Source organism: Frieseomelitta varia, unplaced genomic scaffold (genome assembly GCF_011392965.1).
Source record: "Frieseomelitta varia isolate USP_RPSP 00005682 unplaced genomic scaffold, Fvar_1.2 scaffold_984, whole genome shotgun sequence".
Classification (NCBI taxonomy): domain Eukaryota; kingdom Metazoa; phylum Arthropoda; class Insecta; order Hymenoptera; family Apidae; genus Frieseomelitta; species Frieseomelitta varia.
Genome location: NW_025110794.1, coordinates 269396 through 291305, shown reverse-complemented (window position 1 = coordinate 291305; position 21910 = coordinate 269396). Strand labels below are relative to the sequence as shown.

Here is a 21910-nt window from a genome sequence, read left to right as displayed (position 1 = left end):
CTAATACCTGTGCAATTCTTTGCGGACAAATTTTTCTTTCCGTTGTAAAATTTTTATCTGCGATAAAACTTAAATTTCATATATTTTGTATATTTGCCCGATTTTAATGGGTACTTTTTATATGTATTTTATAAGTAGTACTTACTGAATAGCTGTGATAACGGCATAACTGATCTGCGTCACTGGTTGCATTCTTGATTATTTGTAAATTTGTTTTTTGAAATCGTGATACAGCTGCAATGAAACAAAAGTTATATTAGATCAGTAAGTGTGAGGAGAGTTATAATTCATACTGTATAACATTAGAATATTGTAAATATCTGAAATATTGTTATTAAATTTGACAAATATATAGTTACCTTTTTTAATAAGGATCTTTCATATTATATCTTGTAACAATATGTATGGTTAAATTTCAGTTTTGAAACAGATGAAAATTTTTGTTAACATTATTTTTAGATTCAATACCATGTATATATATGTTTTAAACTCATAAGGAATAAATGAATTGCTGTCAAAATGTTTATGATTATTATTTTTATTTATTGAAATATATAACATTATTATATTATCAAAAAAATTATTAAAATTTTTAATTTTATATTTGTATTTACCTTCTATATGACCTATACTTTTGGATCTCAAGAAATTAAATATGTTTGTGTATGTATAATTAAGTGATAATAAGGAGAGTCCTTAAAAATGTCAGATATAATAATTATTTACTTTTAGGGATGGTAACTACTGGAGCCACAGTTTTAATGGCAACCAGTGAAGGAACTTCAAATGGAATACAAAATAATTCCACACGATATGAAAATCAAAATATTTGTTGTCACTATAATGAGATACACAATAATCAACAAAATTCAGAATGTCCAATTAAAAAGAATATAACATCTTGTAACACAAATAGTAAGTGTAGTCCATGTATCTTTAAACTTCATAAGTTTCATATTCATCAATTCATCAGTTTAAATGTCTATTATTAGTCTAAAAAACAATTGCCAAAAAATATAATTTTTGGGAATATATGTAATGTACTTCAGTTTAGTATTAATAATTGTCAATATCTTTTATAATAGAAGATAAAGGTCGTACCTCCATGTTGGAAAGGAATAGTCGATTGATTTCAAGATCAGAAACTAAGGAAAGTAATAAAAATCATATATTATATAAAACAGCATTAGTTCGTGAAACAAAAGCTTCTAGATTACGAGCTGCCTCTATTATATCACCTAATGGTAAGTTACATTTTATAGTTATCTTAAATCAGTATAATTTAATATTTATATATATGTGTGCTGTGTAGGTGGAACAGTGTTGTCAAAAAAATTGGGTATGTCAGAAAATTCTACACCTTTGGGCCTCCAACCTAGTACTAGTTTATCAATTAAAGATGTAAGTTATCATAGCTGATTTGATTGTAGAATATATATTAATATAATATGTTATATAATACGTAACAATTTTGTGTAGGAACATCCAATATCAAACAATAATAGTATTATAAATTCGTCACGAGAAAGAGATAAAAGTTATAAACGAAAATCATATTTAAATTGTTCACTTAATATGGAAACAATAACAGGAGATCGTTCAAACCAATGTAAGTAATATAAAAAAATTTATTTTATTTTGTTAAAAATTTTATTTTATTAAAAATTTTATATATATTTTAGCTGAATGTAATATTAGACAAACTAGAAGACAATCAAATAAACAAGGCTACATATCTGATACAATATCTACTTCATATTCTAATAATCAACAAGAAACAACTAATTTAAGTAAAAAGTCTTTTGACTCGAAAAATACTTGCCAGAAAGTTAAAGAAAATTATTCAAAAACTTATACATTGCCCTCATTGAATTCTCCTGCAAATAACAAAAATATACAACGAACTAGGTAATTGTATTCATTAATATTTTTATAATGTTTTTCTTATTTTGTAATTTTTTCAATTTATGTATTTGTATTAAATTTGGAATTGTTATAAAATTTAATATTGTAGTAGCGGTGGCCATAGTGATTCAGAAGTTTCACGAAGAGTTGACGCATTAACAGCGTTAACAAAATCTGCAATAGAACGTGTAGAAAGACTTAAGTCACACTCAAATTTATCGACAAATTATGGATCACGATTAGAAAATCGTTCATCTAATACACCAAATCAAGTTACAGAAAATACGAATAATACGCGTGCATTGCAATTATCTCCAAGAAAAAGTTCTATTTTGAAAAAATCAAATGATGAACACTCTCAAGATGGATCTTTAAGTCATCAACATTTACCAGTTTCAATTCTCAAACATAAAATGTCTGATATTGATATAGGTCAAAATTTATCTACCACTACGAATCACACAGTTTTGCCTGTAACATTTTCACCATCTGTTAGAGAACTTACACATAAAAAACATGGTATTTTAAAGAAACGGAGTAGTTTGGACGAAAGTGAAATACTTCGACGGCGCAGTTGCTCACCCGATATTTCGTCTATTGACAATACCTATTCTGAATTCAGACCAATATTAAAAAATCAAAGACGATCGTCTTTAGATGAAATTATTAAAAGGGATCAGAGTCCAGATCCTCAGCCTACTTCAATATTAAAACGAAAATCATCTAGAGAAGATGATCGAGAAGATCGTCAGATTGGTTCTACAGAACCACAGGGTATACTTAAAAGAAAATCTACAAATAGTCAACGAACAACTACTGTTAATCATCATGTGACCATTACAATGGATACAACAATTGTGAGTGGTTCTGAAATACTTGATAGTTCTGAAGTGAGGCCAATCCTAAAGAAAAAGCATAGTAGAGAAGAATCATTTGGTAATGATCCATCTTTAGAACCACGGCCAATACTAAAAAAGAAATCGAGTACAGAATCGGATGAACATGATGATAAACCTAAAAAAACTATTTTAAAATGTACTCGAAAAAATTCACAAGATGAATGTAACTATGAAACAGAATTGACCTCGCCAAAAAAATTGTCAATGCTTAGAAATCGTACATTACAAAATAGAACAAGTGCAGTGTTAGAGAATGATCCTGTACGACCTATATTAAAGCAACCCGGCAATAGAGACAACGAATCACGAGTCCGTTTAAACTTATACGATGAAACAGTCGTTAGTGATGATATATCTATAGAACCAGCAAATTTATTTTTGCGAAAAAGAGCACAATCTGTGGGTCATATACAGCCTTCTAATATTCCTAATGAATTCAATGGTGTACTTAATAAACGAAGATCTCTTGAATTAATATCTGTAGGTGCTATATCAGAAGGAAAATTAGCAACTAGTAATATCTATTTCAAAGCAGCCCCTTCCTTGAGTGATGAGAGTGCCAATACTTCTATTATTCCTTGTGAAAAATTGTACAGGTAATTAAAAAATTAAATTATTCATTATTTATTAAAGATTATATTTTTTAATTATCTTTTATTCTTTGTATTTAAAAAAACAATCACATTAAAATTCTGTTATTCTAAACTTTTCATTAAAGTACATGCTTTAATTTTTATTAATTTATTATTGTTTATCAATATGATATATGTTGTAGTATTCTGTAGCATATATTCATTTGTGTATTTAATCTGAATAGTAATATGTAACTTTGGCAAGATGTTGAATCTGTGCCAAGTTTAATTATAGACTACCTAGTAATTCTAAAAGCTACAGAAAACAGAGAGTCGGAGCATGCACACAACCTGTATGCCTGTTTAAAAGTTAATTCTAATTTAAAATAGTATTTAAAATTTTTGTTTTTTTCTTCTTAAACATATTTATAAAAAATATTAAATTTAGCGTATTTTCTTTCTTTTTCATTTACTTGTATGTATAAAGTATATGCATAAACCAATATAAAAATTGTAAAGGTAAGAAATATTTTAAAATTTCAATAATAAATGCTTATTAAATATTTTTGTATATATATTTAGACACATTGAGTCATGAGATTTTTGCACTATAAAGTTTAAAATAATATCATGTTATAATAATTTACATAAATCATTAATTTTCTTTTTTAATTGTGGAAATATTTAATAAATTAATACTATATTCAATTACAGCACAGTAAAAGAGAAATTTACAGATAAAGAAAAGCAAACTGTCATAGTATTTGAAAGTGAAGAAGGAAATAAAGTGATTTCACATGGACTTGTAGATAACAGTATTGATAGTAGTACTCCAGTTTCTATTAGAATGAATGATAAAGAGTGTTTGAGTAATCAAATGCTGTGTGTGCAAGAAAAAACAAGTGATGGAAACATTCAAGAAAGTAATGATATACAATATAATAACAGTGTTTCCAAAATGACATTGCATTTTAAAACTTTACAAGAAAAGGCAAATTCCAAAGAAAAGGATATCATACCTCAAAAAACACAGACTAAAGGTTCACGTGGTATACAACGATATAGAGAACGAAAGAATCAAGGAAATGATAGATTTAATACTCAACCAGTGACTTTTCAAGAAGTGCAGGAAGCAGTTTTGCAAAATCAACTCAATGCCACATCAGTTAAAAAATCAAATTTGGAAGAAGAAACTACGACTGATGATGAATTTGATCCCTCTAAATTAAGTTTGGCAGAACGAGTACGTTTGTTTAATCAGAAAATTGAAAAAACTTCAGTATCAAATATACCTTTGGAAAGGCATTCACGAAGACGGCCTGCTGCTCGTTATAAAACACAACCAGTTACATCCGAGGAAGTTGAAGTAGCATCCCGAATATCTCCATTGAGTACTATTAATCAACGTCTATTAGATACTAGTAAGTTTTGTGTATTTACTCAAACGTGTTTTTGTATAATATAAATTACCAATATTTTAATTGTTTCATTTTTGGAGGTGATTTACCAAAAAGCATTTTAAAGTCTGTGGCGTTACATGCACATAATTTGCCGCAAGCAAAAAATCTTGAACTTGAAGGAATGAAGTTAATAAAATCTGTACTTAAAAAAGAATCTGAGGAAATAGAACAACAGACATTTGAAAATTGTGATATTTCATCACGTTCTGTAGCAAAACCTAATTTAAAATTAGAAGAAAATAAGGTAAATAGTAATACTTGACAAGAAAAGATAAACGACTTAATATGAACGTGACTTTAGTTTTGATACAAGATGTTATGTGCAGACAGGAAGCATAATAGAAAATAATTATCCAACGCAATATGGTTTAAATTGTACCTATAATAAAAAGGATAATCATACAGAAGGTAGGCAACATGAAATTAAACAAAAATATACAGTGCCTTTTCACAAATATAGTACACAGGATGAATTAAATAGAACAAAATTCAAATCTTCATTAAATAACATAGATAATGTTCAAATTACTACATCTAAAAAATATGAAGACATTTTACAAATATCTGGAGGTGAGATATTCTCTGTAAGTCATGAAATACATAACGTAAAAGATGAACCTGCGGCTCCTTCCTGTCATCCTATTTTTTCAAAACAAACCAGGTAACAAATATTATATTAATTTATTTATTAAACATCATTTTAAATGGAACATAATTTTATATTTTAATATTATATTAACAAGAGTTTTAGAAGTTGAATAAATTATGAAAATATTTGCTGTACTTTTTCTAGTACAGTATATTTTATCAAATATGGCTTTTACGTGACGTCGAACCTTTTATTTATTACTTTAACTACTGATAAGATTACGTTATGTAAAAAGCATAAGTGTAAATGTATGTATTGCACTACTTGTAGGTGTACTTCATTATTGAAAAGCGTCAGCCATCACGCAATTAGCAACAAAACCAATGAAAGTGAGTCGAATAATACAATAACACAAAAACAACATGGTGTACCTCTTCCAGGATTATGTCGTAGCGTAACGCAAGCAATACCGACAGTAGATATTAATGATGGTCCAAGTATGAGTATTGCAGAACGATTAGCTGCACTACAACGTAGTGGAAATACAAATTGGAAGCGACGTATAGCTCCTGAGTCATCTAATTCATCGGTAAACTGTATTAAATTAATTTTATTACAAAGTTAAAATACATTGCAATATTTATTATTATCAATTAAAATTGATATCAGGATGGAGTATGTTCCAATTCATTGAATAAAGAAGAAGTAAGTATCAAACAAGGAGTACTTGCAGATTGCCTTGGAAAGCTAGAATCTGCAACAGAGGGTTGGAAGAAAAGAATAGCAGCTCCAGATGTAACAAAGTTTACAGTAGCTGGTAAAATGAAGGTAGAACAATTAGAAAACTTAGATCCAGGACCATCATCTCCGCTTATTGAAGTTACAGGAAATATTACAGATAGAAAGAAAAAAACTCCTCGTCCTGAACGGTTTAGAGCGAAGAAAGGTAATATTTCAAATCTGAATTTTTAAGTAGAGTAAATGCCACCATATATTTTATATTTTTAGGATATGCAAAAGATGCTATATCTACACCAGCTAGCCCAAATAAAGATTCATATATTAAATTGCGAGGCAGCTTCTCTGAACCTACAAGCGATGACAGTGGTTAGTGAATAGTTATTTTAGGAGTTTTATCAGAGTATTTTTCTTTCACCATTAATATTACTTAAAAAATGTATTTCATAGCTGAAGAGTTGAAAACGGGAAAGAATGTATCACCTATTGTCTCAGTACCTAAAATAGATGACGAAACATTTACCTCTTTCTTTACTGGAATTTCATTAGAAAAATGTGAGGCTGAATCTGTTGATTTAAATGAAAGCGATTTTGATATGATTACATCGCAATCTGAATTGTGAGTCTTTTATTTTTTACTAATATTGTTAATCATTCATTAGATTTAGTTTCTATAAATTTATATTCTTATAGATTGGTTCAAAAACGAAATATACGATTGAAACGACGACGTTTTGTGTCTAGAAATCCACTTAAAACGCTTGCAGCTCGTACTGATTTAAAATCAGAGTATACTGAGATACGAACTGGTATTGCAGAAAAAGTAATGAAACAATTAAATGTTGAAAAACGTAAGTCTTCGTAAAGTATCAAATAATTGATATATGTTACTATAATAATTACTATACTATGTTACAGTAGCTAAAAATTCGTCATTAGCTATGGAAGCTCTAGCTGGCTTGGCTTCTACTGAAGACTTTTGTAATGTGATGTTAAGGAATGTGGCAGAAACAAATATTTCCACGAATAGATTACAGCCATACAAAGACTTGATGTTAATATTAATTAAAGGCCGGAGACATGTACAAGTGAGATTAGTTGAGCCAGTTGCAGAAAGCATTAATAGTGGTGATAATTTTGTTCTAGTAACAAAATCAGAGGTTTATAATTATGTTGGAAAGTATTGCAATGTTATTGAAAAAGCACGAGGTGCGGAAATTGCAATGAGTATTCAGCAAAATAAAGATCTTGGTTGTCAAACATCCCAAGTTATTACTATTTCTGAAGATAAAATAACTTGTACAAAAAGTCAATTGCAAAAATTTTGGAATTATCTTGGGGTAGGAAGCGAGAACGTCGATGGTAAGATAGTATTTTCTATTATATATAAATATAAGAATATTCTAGCAATAATATCATTGTAATAATAATAGTTATTGAGGGTGGACATCCTGACGAAGATGAACTTTATGAAACTTTCATGATAGATACGAATATGGTGTACGAAATTAAAGATGAAGAACTGGTACCACTTGAAAAATATTGGGGTACTATACCAAAAATTGAAATGCTCGATCCAAATAAGGTAGATTTTAATACGATATATATTTATAATTAATTTAATTATAAGTAATTATATTTTTTTCTTATAAGGTGCTAGTATTTGATTTTGGTAGTGAAATGTATATATGGAGTGGTAAAGGAGCTTCAACTGATAAAAAAAAGCTTGCTACACATCTTGCTACAGAAATGTGGCAAGAAGGATATGATTATACAGAATGTACTGTATGCCCAATTAGTGCAGCATCTATGATTGGTAGACGCACTGTGTCAAAAACAGATTTGAAAGCTGCTAAAGTCAGACCTAAATGGTGTTTACTTGCCAAATTGACACAACATGTTGAAACGATACTTTTCAGAGAAAAATTCCTTGATTGGCCAAACGTTTCTGGTATAATACGAATTCGAGCTACTAAGAATAAAGAGAACGTTGATGGAACTGTAACTATAGAAATGTGCGATATTAATAATTTACTAGAAGAAAATACCACTCCAGTTGATTTAATTCTTGAAGGAACTCATTTAGGTAGAGGCACTGGTTGGTATGACAATGAGGTAATCAAAATTATTATTTAGTAATATCTAATAAAAAAAATAATTATATGTAAATAAAAATATGTAAATGATTATTTTTCAGCTAATGAAACAATTCATTATTACAACAATGGGTCTAAAAGTTTGGCATATTGATGAATTTTCACATAGTCTTCTAGACGATTCATCTGTTGGACAATTTTATTCTGCAGATAGTTACATTGTGCATTGGATGTATTCTGTTACAGTTACTGGTAAATATTAAATATGTTGTTTAATGATATGCACTATACTATTCTTTACCTAGGTCGTGAGCTTAGTGGTTTGCCATCAAAACATTCTGCAAAGGGACGTGATCGCTCAGTATATTTTATTTGGCAAGGGCAAAGTGCATCTTTGAATGAACAAGGTGCTGCAGCGTTACTAACTATTGAATTAGATAATGATCAAGCACCTCAGGTAATTATTAATATAAATTAAAAGTATTATTGGAATAAATATATTAAATTTATATCGACATATTTTCTTTTACAGATTCGCGTAGTTCAAGGGCACGAACCGGCAGCATTTCTCAATTTATTTTCTGGAAAAATGATTGTACATAATGGCAAGAAAACGAATACAAAGTGCGATGAACGGTGGCGATTGTATATATGTCGTGGTACTTTAGAGTCAGAGGTATCTTTAATAGAGATTCCTTGTAGTACTCGTCAATTACGAAGCAGAGGTTCTCTTATATTATTAGATACTAAAAATAACAAAATTTATGTATGGCATGGATGTAACTCCTTACCTCATATTAAAAAGGTATTCTTATATTATACGTATTACAAGATACTTCAGATATTGTAAAAAGTAAAATATTTTTTCTGTTTAAATATAATCAGTTGCAAATTTAGATTTACGTATTAAAGCAAAATATTAAAAATAAAAATTTTTATATATGCAATGCATTTTATCATTTTAGAATGCAATTAATGCAGCAACTAAATTTAAAAAAAATCAATCTCAAGAAACTGGTTTAACATCTACAGATGACAAAGAAATTCTTGAAATTAATGAAGGAATGGAACCAGAGGAATTTATTAATGGTAGGTAAAGAATTATATTTAGTATTAACTTATTGTTATATAAGAATAATAAATAAGATAAATTTTATTGCACAGCATTGGGACAAATGAACAAAAAGTTGTATATATCATTAGAAAAAGATCAATTACAGGAACATACTCCAAGACTGTTTCATTTATCAAGCATTTCTAAAGAATTTAAATGTGTAGAAATATTATGTCCTCATCGTGCTTCTTTGCCAACTCCATTTCCTTTTTTACAGGAAGATTTGTATCAAGTTTACCAACCAGGTAATTCATATAATTTAATAAAGAATCAAAAACTTTTTTTATTTACATTATAAACTGATTAAACTATCATTACAGCCTTATTTTTGTTGGATAACAAAAACGAATTATGGATATGGCAAGGCTGGTGGCCCAATACTGGAACAGAGGACCAATCCGGTAGTAAAGCTGTCAGATGGCAAGCTGAAAGAAGAGCAGCAATGATGATGGCTATGCAGTATTGGCAAAGAATTCATCCAGAAACTAATAAATATCCGATTTATCTAGTCTGGGCTGGTCTTGAACCTTTACAATTTATAAATCTATTTCCTACATGGACATATCGCGATGATATAGCGGAATTAAATATAGAGGTATTTTTACATTTTTTAGAAGTATTAAAATTATGATTCAAACAGATAGTTTGTAATTAGGATGGTCGAAATCCTGGAGAGGTATTGACTGTAGAGAATGAGTTAGTTCGGTTAACGCAAAGTACGTATCCTCCGGCTCAATTATTACAACGACCATTACCACAAGGAGTTGATCCTACACACTTGGAGTTGTATTTATCTCAACAACATTTTCAAGTATATTTTGTAAACTATTACTAATAAGTGAATTTTAATAAGAGATACATATATTATGTATTTTAACAGGAAATATTAGGTATGACTAAAGAAGAATTTCAAGAACTTCCAGTTTGGAAACAAGTGAACCTTAAAAAAGAAATAGGACTTTTCTGATGAAACGTCCAGACTGCCGATCCTATAAGAAATAGCTGCCCCTGTAAAGCGATTAATAAAGTTTTTGTTAATTGTTTTATGATGTTCATAACTTTAAACTTTTCAACTTCTCAATGTATAATTCGCGTTTAAGATATGCCTAAAGTTGCCTATCGATAAAAGAGAAACTAATATTATAATGCAGTTAAAAATATTTACTACTATTTCAAATATAATATATACTACATACATACGTGCACCTGTGCGTGCACAAACATAGGTGATTATATATTTTTAATACATACTAAACATAAATTGGCTTGTGAATATTTCCTTTATATTTGTATGGGCTTTATATTCAATGATAATACAATGTTTTAGAATGGCTTATTCTTACATGTGTAACATTTGTACAAGAGCGACTGTATTCTTTACAACATACTCCATGTTTTTGAACAGTATTCAATGAAATTTCTCAATGTTGCCTTGAGTCTTATTTCATAGCCCCTTATGATCCTTAAATCTCATACATTAAGTTCAAGGAAGGTTATAAGTCCATTTTCTGGAATGGCCCTTCTTTGAACTTGTCTATAACGCTACGTTATTTTAAAATAACTATTTTATATATTTTTTATATTTATGATTTACATGATTTTGAAGTAAAATACATTATTTGTATCATAAAATAATTTAATTGCTTTTTGACATAAAATATATCCAATATGATTGTATTGTTGAAAGCAATACATACATATAAAATACTTATGTATATATGTTGATATTTGAAGTATATATAACTAATAATAGAAATAAACAATCTGAAATATATAATCATGTACGTTATCAACAAATTGAATAAAAATTATTTAAAAACAATTTGATATATTTAAAATTATTTTAATCATCAGTCAATTGTTGTACTTTTTCCAGAGTGTAATTACAAATATCTTCTTTCTATATCTATATTTCTTATTCTTTTATAAATTGACCAAGGCACAACATTATGTCAAGTATAAAAGAAGTATAAATTACGTTTTAATATGTAATTTAAGATTACATTCTGTTCAAAATTTATTGATGTGTGCAAAGAACACAAATTCACCCTAATGCTTACAATGGTCATTTCTTATTTTATTCTACAATAATGATATACTATAAAAAAATTTACATACACACACATATACAAAATGAGATGCGTAATATATTATCGTCTTGGATAATCCAAGCATTTATATCATGAGTTTCTTTATATTTAAGCATTACTTAATGATTTTTTCGCCATTTATTTTTTCTTTTCTTTTTTTACACAAAATATTAAATTGTGCAAAATCGATTATGTTCTATATATTTTCTGTTTCTGAATAAAACAGAAAATACAAGGTGTTCACGGATTTACTGTCCAGCTTTTTCGATTGATGCTATGGAAAAATGAAAGAAGATAAAGTTATATTGTTTTCTGTACGCAATGTAATAGAAATTTTTTCTAGTCATACTGCTTTTTGAGAACTGAAAGTAACCTTCAATTTTTTTAAATGGAATGTTATATTTATTTTTTTATATTATATGAAAGCGAATATGAAGATGAATTCAACGATTACGTATCATTACATTGCATATAGAAAAAAAGAGTACTTTAGCCTTTTTCATTTTTCCATCTATTGTTTACGAGAAAAAACACCAGACAATAAATTTGTGGATGCCCTGTACATATTTTTTTAGGTAAAGCATAATTTAAAAATTACTCAAAACAATAACATGAAATATTTTGTGTATGATCATGCGTGCATGTAAATCCATATATCTAAATCATCTAATATTAAAATAGTTCATCCGGATAATTATTATATTTTATATATAATAATCGCATTTATAATAATCGTGCGTTGGCTGATATAAAATGACACACCAGATCCGTGATTTTTTTTCTTGTATTCTTCAAATTAATTATCTCGTTATTAATCTTCAAATCCAATTTACAACGTATGGAATTTGACGTTAGTACTTCCATTCAAAATCAGTAGGCATCTATAGCACACAATTGAATTTTTTGAAGTCTTTTTAGAAGATATTTTAATTAACTCATTATTATTTTTGTGTTTTGAATATCATTTATAATGAATTATAATTTTATATACAATGTTTAATAATAGAATAACAGATAATAAATGTGAAAACTAATTTTGAAACAATCTCCTTTTTTAAAGAAATAATATATTATATAATTTCATATACAAATTATATATAACAATGACAAACATGTATTTACACTTTGCATATTGTTATATGTATGTACTATAAAATTACTACCGTCATATTTAATACTTCATGAAAATAATTGTCTCATCCATGCTTAATATTCTCGTTATTTTTTTTCTAGCATATAAGTTACAAATGATTAAAAACAGATGTACAGATAAAACAGAGTATTACCATTTAAATTTCACTGGACTTTTCCATCAATGTAAGCTTTTATAGCAGCTTGACATTCTACAGAACACCAATGTTGTATCAGCAAATATGTTTCTGATTCTAATGCCGCATCCAATTTTTTTCTCAAACTATGACGTAACAATGCCTTTGTAGCTTCCATAGACTGAAAATGAATAAACAAGAGATTAAATAAACAGAACTCAGTATGGTATAAATATTAATTAGTTTTATATACATTATTGATGAGAGTGCAAAAGTCTATTTTCTAACATTGATTCTATATATTATTTAGTACATGTAAAAATGTTTATTTTAATTTACTTCCTATTATTCACGATAACTACATGTTTTAGTTCTTATGTTATAATTAGCAGTAAATTAAATAGTACTACATTCAAGTATTTGGATGGTGTATGTATATCCAATTATATATAAAAAATGATATATAAATATTAAATTATAAAATATTATATCATATATTAATATAAAATATTATATATAAAAAGAATATATAATGCATATTAATACAGATTAATGGAGAAAGTGATATACATAAATGCGAAATTAACGAAGTATGTAATGTAATTCATAACCAATTTTGGATATCTGGTTTAACAGAAAGATTTTGTTATTGTTCTAATGGAAAAGAACAATACTCTTGTCCTTGGCAATGGACAAGAGAACTTGGGAATTTATCTATTTCGCTTAATAATAAATCGCACATGAAAGTGTGTATAAATAAATTTTTGAAACCTTGAAACCAACATTAAGACCTATATTTAACAATTACCATTTTTTTTATTTTTACAGTTTTGTGTTCCCATAACACAACTCAATATATATAAATATAATCAAGAAGCAATAAATGTTTATGGTAAAAGTGATAGAAACAATTCTTATCTAATACCATATAATGTAACGTTAAAGTATAATTGCCAAGAGTCACATTACTGGAGGCTTCAAAAATATACATATCTGGAAAATGATTTTATTACACAAACATTCAAATGTGTAAAAGTAAATGTTTGCAATTATTATATTATCACATTATCAAAAATGTAATATATTTTTTCATATAGAAGAGAATGTGCAATACTCATGAATTTTGTGGACATATACGATCTGATTTGTACTCAACATACTATCATTTATGCATTTATTATGCCCAGAAAATCATTTATGCATTTTTCAAGATAGAAACAAGGAAAATGTTCAAGAATTACTTTATTCTGGTTCTGCTCATAAAGGTTACTGTATCCCATTTAAGAATGTGTAACGCACAACTTCATAAGTAATAATTTTACATTCACTTATATTATATAACACTTATATTATATACTAACTAATATAAAATACATACTTGTGAAGATTGTTCACTCATAGCTTTTAATGTCGGTAATAATTCAACTTGAAATCTATCAGGCCACAGAACTCGAGTAACAAGACCAGCTCTTAATGCTTCACTAGCTGTTAATGTTCTTCCACCTAATAATAATTCACTTGTCTGCAAATCAAATTTAGTATTACTTTTATTATATAAAAATCTTAATTAACGTAAAAAAATATAATGTTTAATATACTTACAATTGCACTTCCCAATATATGCGATAAAGTGAATACAGCAGCACCTTCAGCAATTTGTCCTAATTTACCATAAGGTGTACTGAATGTAGCTTTATCACTAGCTATCACAAGATCAAATAAAGGCAACATTGTTACTCCAAGTCCAACTGCAGCTCCCTGAACTCCAGCAACAATAGGTTTGTTAAATGATGCTAAACTTTTAATGAAGTCCCTAAGCATAAAAAAAATGAATTTTTTAATTAATTAAATATATGTAACGTGCAGATATGATATTTACAAGGATAAGTACATACTTAACTGCATCTGCCATTTCTTGGGCATGCATTCGCCGTTCTTCTTTATTTGTATGCAATAACATAGATAATTCAAGACCTTCACAAAAACTACTTCCTGTTGATGTTAATAAAACTACTTTGCAATCATCATCTTTTTTCAAAATTGATAATGTCTCGCGAAATTCTTGCATCACCTAAAAGAACAAATAAAATATTATTATATAAATAAAATAATATATTTATAACAGAATTAAAAGTACTAAATATTAATTTATTACCATAATTTTATTACCTGGAGAGTTAGAGCATTTCTTATTTTTGTTAAAGATGATGGTGTAAGTATTAATTGCACAAGATTTCCATGTCGACGTATATTTATTTCTTTATTACTAAATTGACTTCGAGTTTCCATTTTTGTTTTATTATTATCCACTTCCAATGTTTTAGTGATATTCACATTGGCTAAAAAATAAGTATATTTATACAGTATATTTTACATAAAAATGTAAATATTTTTCTAAATACAAAAATTTATCATAAATATTTTTATTTTTCTTTTCAATTATTTTACCTTTATTTTTACGATTTGCTGCTGAACTTATAATTCGATTTCCAGCATTGACTATTGATAGAGCATTTGCAGCTTCTGCAAGACAGGCTGAAAGTTTATCTTCTTCTTTGCAAAATTCTTCATTGTTTTCTGATTCACTTGTTTTAGCAAATGTAACTTTGTTCTTTGTAGTTTTCTTTGTTTTTGATGTTACTTTACCTGTAGTTGTACCATTTGATCTTGTAATAATTTTTCCTAAATCATTATTAGTTTCATCTGTTTCTATCTGTTTGGAATTTTTATCAGGCTTTTTTGAATCCATTTTTTTATTGAAACGTCCCGGAAATACAATCTTATTTTCTAGAGTATCAAGATCATTTCCTGTATCACTTTTCTGTATCGTCTTCTTTTTACTTTTTTTTATATTTACTTTTTCATCTTGTGAATATCGTCTTTTTGTAGACCTTAAAGAATGGGATCCTCCTTCATCAACTTTAATAACTTCATTCTTTTCTGGACTATCAATACTAACTCTAGGACTTCCAGATGCACTAGAAAATGAACTAGATGAATGTCTCCTAATTATAACAGATGCATCTGCTGCATTTCTTATCTTTGCAGGTAAAATAAACTCTTGAGATGTTAAATTCATTTGTTTTGTTGATGCAGTTTGATCTCCAAGTTTTTTATCTACTTGTATATCATTTGGATATAAAGAAGTTCTTTTAGATCTTGGAGAAACTTTTGATACACCAGTTGTTGAAGTACGTAATCTTAAAACTGCATTACGTACTAACCTTTTTCTAAGTTTAAGTTCACGTTGTACTTTTTGTATATCCATAACTTTTGCTTGGGACTTAGTAATGGGAACTAATCTTTTTTTATCAGGTTGTTCTACATCGTATAATAAATTTACAACACCTTCATCTTGAAGTAATCTATCTATTTCGTTTATGATCTTCTTTTTTGGTTTAGGATCTCCAATAGAGATTTCTGTAGATCTTTTTGATTTTGGAACTATCTTTGACCCTGATTTCTTTGATGTGCCTAATTTATTTTTTACAGCAACAGTTTTTTTATTAGAAGGTATATTTTTTAATATCTTTTTTACTACTATATTTTGTTTATCAGGAGACTGCGATCCTTTTTTACTAAGATTTTGTTTCAAAAGTTTTAAATTACATACATTTTGTGTGTCATCAAGTTTGTTTAATGCTACATCTACTTTATTATTATTTGTGACATGTTTATTTGTTATTTCATCTGTTCTTGTAGCCTCGTCATTAGCAAGTACTATAGTTTCCTTAGATATATGATTTTCAGTTAATGAATTAATATCAGCTAAATTTTGTTCTTGAGGTTGTTTCTTGCCTGGTGAAACCTTTCCTTTATATATTTTTTGACGTTTTACAATATTTTGTTGTTGTTCATGTTCTCTAGCTTTTTCTGTAAGTTTTCGTTTTCTGCCTGATCTTGATTCATCTAATCGTACATCTTGTACATCTGTTTTCTTTTCTGGAGTATGAAATTCAATAAATAAAGAAGACGAAGCAGTATCAGAAGGATTTTTATTCTCTATAGATTCCGTAATTTCATTTATTGGATTAGTTTCAGTTATTTCTTTTTCTATGTTGGACATAACTTTTTTCACTGCTTTAGATGTTTTAATAGGTGTTTTCTTCTTCTTCTGTACATTTTTTTTAGGTGGCGTAATTGGTAATTCCAGAAGTTGTTTCAAAGCTAATTCTCTTTCAACTAAAGGATCAAGTTTTGGTGGTGTATTATAACCACTTTGTTCAATCTTTACTGAACGTTTTCCTTCTTCTGTTAAAACTGGTGGTTTCAAATTAGACCAATCTGGATCAACATCACCTTCTAATATTGCCAACAATTCTTTATTATCAGAATTACTTTCTTTGTTAGTTTCTGTATTAGTATTATCTACCAGTTTTTTATCAAGTTGGGATTGATTAATAGATTGAGGTAATGGTATAAGTGCTGGTAAAGAAGTTCCTGGACTACCTACTAGTTTACTTGATAATCTCTGGGTTAGTTTTTTAACAAAAACTATATCAGGTCGTGGTGGTTGTTCTACTACTTTTTGCTTTTCGCGGAGTCGTTCTTTTAGTGCTTCTGCTATTTCGACTGGCGAAGGTTGATTGGTTAAATTACGACGATTAGTAGGCACAACCTGTGACGATGAAGTTTGACTAAATGCAACAGTATCGTGTATTGAATCTTTTGTAGGCTTTCCAACTGCCTGTGATATAGAATAAGTTAATTGTTCTTTAAGTGATGACTTCATACTATTTTGTTGTTTTTTTGTTATTTGATTGTTATCCATTTGTTCCTTTGATATTTGTATTTCTTTATTTTGTGTAGCAACTTCTATAATCTTTCCATTATCTACAACCGATTCTTTCTCAATACACGTAATTTCTTCTTCAAGTAGCACAACTGTGCTCTCTTCTATTGTTTGTGTTTTTGTGTCATTTAATAAACTTTTCAATTCAATTTCTACAGTATCTGGTGTTTTAGACTGATTATCATCTTCTATATTTTCATCACCCCAGTCATCGAAGATATCTTGAATTACACTTCTTTTATTAGTTGTCCCCACTTTACCCGGTTCATTTATAGATTTATTTTCTCCTTCTGTATTCGTGACATATGTAGGTAAGGTAATTTTATTATGAATAATTTTCTTTTCTACATTAATTTTATGTGAACTATCAAAAGATTCAGTCTTGCTATTTCCATTTACTTTTTCTTGTTCTACATTATATCTTTCATCAGTATTCTTGTCCTCTATCTTTATGTTGTCTTCTTTAATATTAACATCATCCATAGTTTCTGGATTATTAATTACTTCTGAAGTAATAGGAGTTACAGAATCTTTTTCTGGTTCTGTATGATTTAATACTTCCTTATTGCCTTGCTGGTTACAATTTTCACAAATTTCAGAATCCACAATTTCTGTTGAAATCACTTCTATAATTGTTCCATCACTTTCTTGAGCATAATCTATTAAATTAAATCCTTCATTTACAACTTCAGTTTTCTTTATTTCTTTTTGTTCTACAGAAACATTATTTTCATTGGAATTTACAACAGTGTCCTTTTCGTGTACAGTTACAACAATATTTTCTTCTGTACTTTCATTTAAATCATTAATAGTTTCTACAGTCAGTACCATTACTTCTGAATTACTATCAACTAGTTTAGACAAATCTGCCTCTGTATCTGTAACATGTAATGTTTGGTCTTTATCATCAAAGGTTTCACTAAGTGTTTTAATTAATGCTTGACAGTGAGCATTAGTGTCATCAACTGTATCTATATTTAATACTGTACAAACATTTTGTTTCTCATCATAATTTTGTTCAGCCTCATTTGTATTAAGTATTTCACTGTTTGTACATTCTTTATGCAACGATGTATTTTCAATGCATTTTAAATTATCTTCAATCTCATTTGTCTTCTCTGTTTGTTCTTCCTGAGATTTCTCATTTTTTTTACACTGATCATGGATTTGCACATCATTCTTTGTTATTTTTTGTGTCACTTCGTTAATTATAGCATTATCTATGCTTTCTGCAACACTTTCTTTACTTTCAATTCTTTTATTTGAATCTGTTGCATCATATTCATTTGTTGATAAAGTATTCTGAATTATAATATCTGTACATTTCTGTGGCTTGTCTTCTTGATTTTCTGAAATATCTTCCTCATTCTTTACATTATCAGTATTTGATTCTGATGCTAATGAAGGTACATCTAATGTTATCAATTCTGTTTTGTTAGTATCACTATGCACTTCATTTATTTGTTCCATGGTAAAACTCCAAGGCTATTACGATTATCTAAGAAGTCATGGATTGTCCTGTTGATGAAAAACAATTACTATCATCGATGCTCAAAATACATTTAAAAATATATTACGAATAAAATACTCAATTAGAAAACAATAAATGTATGTTTGTCATCCAAAAGGACTGAGTTTAAACTATCAAACTATACAAACAGAAGATTTACAGTCTTACTATTTATTAAACATCGTATTTAAAAAAATATTTAAAATTATCATAACCTTACTTAAATCAGACGAAAATAAACTTATTAAATCTTTTCTTTTCTGACTCGAATAAAACAACATTGTAAACTGTGTGCAAAAACGATTTCGATAAATTTTATTAATAAATTCTATATTGAAAAATACAAAAGCTGTTTTATACTAACTAATATCTTCCGATATTTCGTAGGACAGTGGTAAATAATGCGTTGTACAATAATTTATTGAGTAATACAATTGATTACACGCTGTTCTATAAGAATAATATTTGGCAAGTTTCAATAAATGTTGTTTTACTTAGATTTTTACAACGCTCGATCGTACATTTGTTAAATATGTAAAATGATTTTAATGGCAGAGTTACTCACCAACCAAGATTGTCGTATCCATACACATACAAAATTACACATTATTTGAGAGTTCTTCGATTGATTTTGCAATCAAACAACTTAATCAATTGAATGTTTTGTATAAAATGCACTCTGATGAATCTCAGATAGGAAAAACAATTACTTTCATAAATCCAAACACAATGTTTACAAGAATGAAGTCGGAGATCTGTACTACTGTCATCAACTTAGATACTTTTCTCAACAATTCCTCAGTAAAACCTGAGAAATTGAGAGATATAAAATTTTTATCTATAATTAAAATTTTCTACGATATATAATGGAAATGCAGACTTCGTACAACTATAATCAGCAGTTAATAGTAATTAAATAAGTACGATTATCAGTGACTCTTACACAATAGTGCATTCAAGTAGAATTAAAAAAACAATTCTATATTAATTGTACAGAGTTACAGATATGTAAATTATTACATTAAATTATCAGTCAAACAGTATTATGTCAAATGTATCTGACATACATTAAGAAATATAATTATCAAGTGAAACAATTAGCAGATTATTTATTTCATAAATGTAAGAAGATATTTTTATCAATAAAATACTAAATTTCTTTTGTCACTATTTAAAAAGAAACTGCTCTTTATATTTCGAATTTTTTTAAATGATAGAAAATACATGTTTATTTTAAATAGTAGATTTATTTATTTGCCGGCAGATGACAGCGTACTAGTTTTCTACTAGTTTCGACAGATAAGAAATTAAATAAAAATAATCTGTCAAATGGGGTAAAATATCTAAAAAGATAAAGAAAGAAAAAAGAAAGAAAGAAAGAACGAAAGAAACACTGACTAAACAGAAGCAGCTATGAAAGATCACAAATAATTCCTCTTAATTGGTGTTTGTTGCAAATGAAAATGTGATCGATTCATAGATAGTGAAATACTATCATCACGGAGCAGTAAAATGGTGGTACGGGTGGAATTAATCACTATCTTTATTGTATACTACTGCGATATATTATTTCTGCTTGTAGTACACTATTACGCTTCAGGTCTGCAGACGAATTACGTGCTGCCATCTACACTTACTTCTTTATCGATTGATTTGTATTCCTACTTTATCGATGAATTTCTACTTTGCCGATAAATTAACTAATCCACAGACTCAAACAAGGCACATATCATTCATTTTTATTTGCTGTTATTAACATAATTCTTTTTTTAAATATCTAGTGGATACCAATTTTAAACCGGCCAAGATACACAAAACGTTAAAAAATTATTCATTTCTAATATTGAATAGTTACTAAAGTATTCAAGTCACTTAACACAATTGTAAATATTAAAAATAATACGAAATTAATCTACAAAATATAATAGCAGAATAGGTACCGGAACCAATTTATATTGTTGTCCTTATCGTACACTGTTGCCCTGTTTGTCCACCGCGCGAATATGTCTGTCCTTGTCGCACGCTGTTGCTTTCTTTGTCTACCACACAGACATGTCTGTCCTTGTCGCACGCTAGTGCCCTCCTTGTCTAATGACGCTATTGAAAAAAAATTCAACCTTCGATCCATTGAAAAAAAAATTCAACCTTTTACACACACGTTTTTCTAAAACAAAACATACATAGAAAGAAAGCGGCGAGCCTAATTTTAAGGAGGCATATAAAAAAGTTCGCAAATTATTCCTCTTAATAAGATTTTTCTAGTAATTAGTGCGAACTGTCAAAATGGACATGGTGGCGCCATCTAGCGATAACTCTGTGGTACTAATTAATTATAAAAATACTTATTTCTGCATTTTATGGGTCAAATGGGGCATGAAAAGAAAGCTAAGAGTCTAATTAGGGTAATACAATCACAAAAGTTCACAATTTATCTTGCTAAACTAGGTTTTTTCGCAAATGAAAATTTCTCTGTTTTACGGGGTAAGAAATACTAGCGCCGCGTTGTGGCAGACCGGTGGAACTAAACGCTCTATAACCATATAAGGGGAATAATTAATTTTAAATTTTCACGCTACTAATTTGCACTCCAGGAGCACATATTTCAAAGATAATGCTATCAGTTACGTTCGCAAATAAATCTGAATCTAATATTCACTATAGTTTGCGCGAAATTATGCACTCACTACTGGCACTATTACTAACGTAAACGAAATTGAAATATTCTTTATATACGTAAACTATACTTAAACAAAACATAAAACGCAAGCTTAGGCTCTCTAAAATCGAAGACGCAACCATAACAGTTCACAAATGATCCGTCGTAATTAATTTCTTCTCGTAATTTGTGGAAAAACTGTCAGCTGTCAATGTTTAGAA

The 21910-nt window shown here is 28.3% G+C and overlaps 3 protein-coding genes and 1 pseudogene across 8 annotated transcripts in view; 2 read left to right on the top strand and 2 right to left on the bottom strand.

The window, feature by feature from the left end:
• Positions 1-236, bottom strand: part of LOC122538325 (protein virilizer) — a 33435-nt gene extending 33199 nt beyond the window's left edge. The window contains exon 1 of the mRNA XM_043672295.1: positions 146-236. The gene's annotated coding sequence lies outside the window, so the exon portion shown is untranslated. The remainder of the gene's footprint in view (positions 1-145) is intronic.
• Positions 131-10416, top strand: LOC122538321 (supervillin). Of its 4 annotated transcripts, none has more exons than XM_043672285.1 (27): positions 131-264; positions 733-915; positions 1086-1244; positions 1313-1401; positions 1480-1609; positions 1683-1908; positions 2015-3400; positions 4091-4797; positions 4875-5080; positions 5163-5244; positions 5350-5497; positions 5756-6014; positions 6095-6371; positions 6434-6532; positions 6614-6782; positions 6857-7014; positions 7082-7525; positions 7597-7748; positions 7817-8278; positions 8361-8511; positions 8565-8716; positions 8792-9064; positions 9225-9348; positions 9424-9618; positions 9694-9968; positions 10029-10184; positions 10254-10416. In XM_043672285.1, exons 2-27 carry the CDS (start codon positions 735-737, stop codon positions 10338-10340), a joined length of 6747 nt encoding a protein of 2248 aa, XP_043528220.1. In that variant the 5' UTR covers positions 131-264; positions 733-734; the 3' UTR covers positions 10341-10416. The 4 variants fall into 4 exon arrangements, with proteins under 4 accessions (XP_043528220.1, XP_043528219.1, XP_043528217.1 ...); XM_043672283.1 differs by adding an exon at positions 647-663 and having other exon boundaries at positions 133-264; positions 5163-5497; XM_043672284.1 differs by having other exon boundaries at positions 2018-3400; positions 5163-5497.
• Positions 9387-19855, bottom strand: LOC122538324 (interaptin-like). 3 transcript variants are annotated; one of them, XM_043672294.1, is made up of 8 exons: positions 19599-19855; positions 15180-19041; positions 14901-15070; positions 14627-14802; positions 14334-14544; positions 14110-14253; positions 12750-12912; positions 9387-9798 (listed from the first exon to the last, which is right to left on the bottom strand). In XM_043672294.1, the coding sequence occupies exons 2-7, from the start codon at positions 18991-18993 to the stop codon at positions 12760-12762; spliced, it is 4668 nt and encodes a 1555-aa protein (XP_043528229.1). In that variant the 5' UTR covers positions 18994-19041; positions 19599-19855; the 3' UTR covers positions 9387-9798; positions 12750-12759. The 3 variants fall into 3 exon arrangements, with proteins under 3 accessions (XP_043528229.1, XP_043528228.1, XP_043528227.1); XM_043672293.1 differs by lacking the exon at positions 9387-9798 and adding an exon at positions 10635-12344; XM_043672292.1 differs by lacking the exon at positions 9387-9798 and having other exon boundaries at positions 10635-12912.
• On the top strand, positions 12992-14112 carry LOC122538332 (annotated as a pseudogene).
• Positions 19856-21910: the final 2055 nt, after the last annotated feature.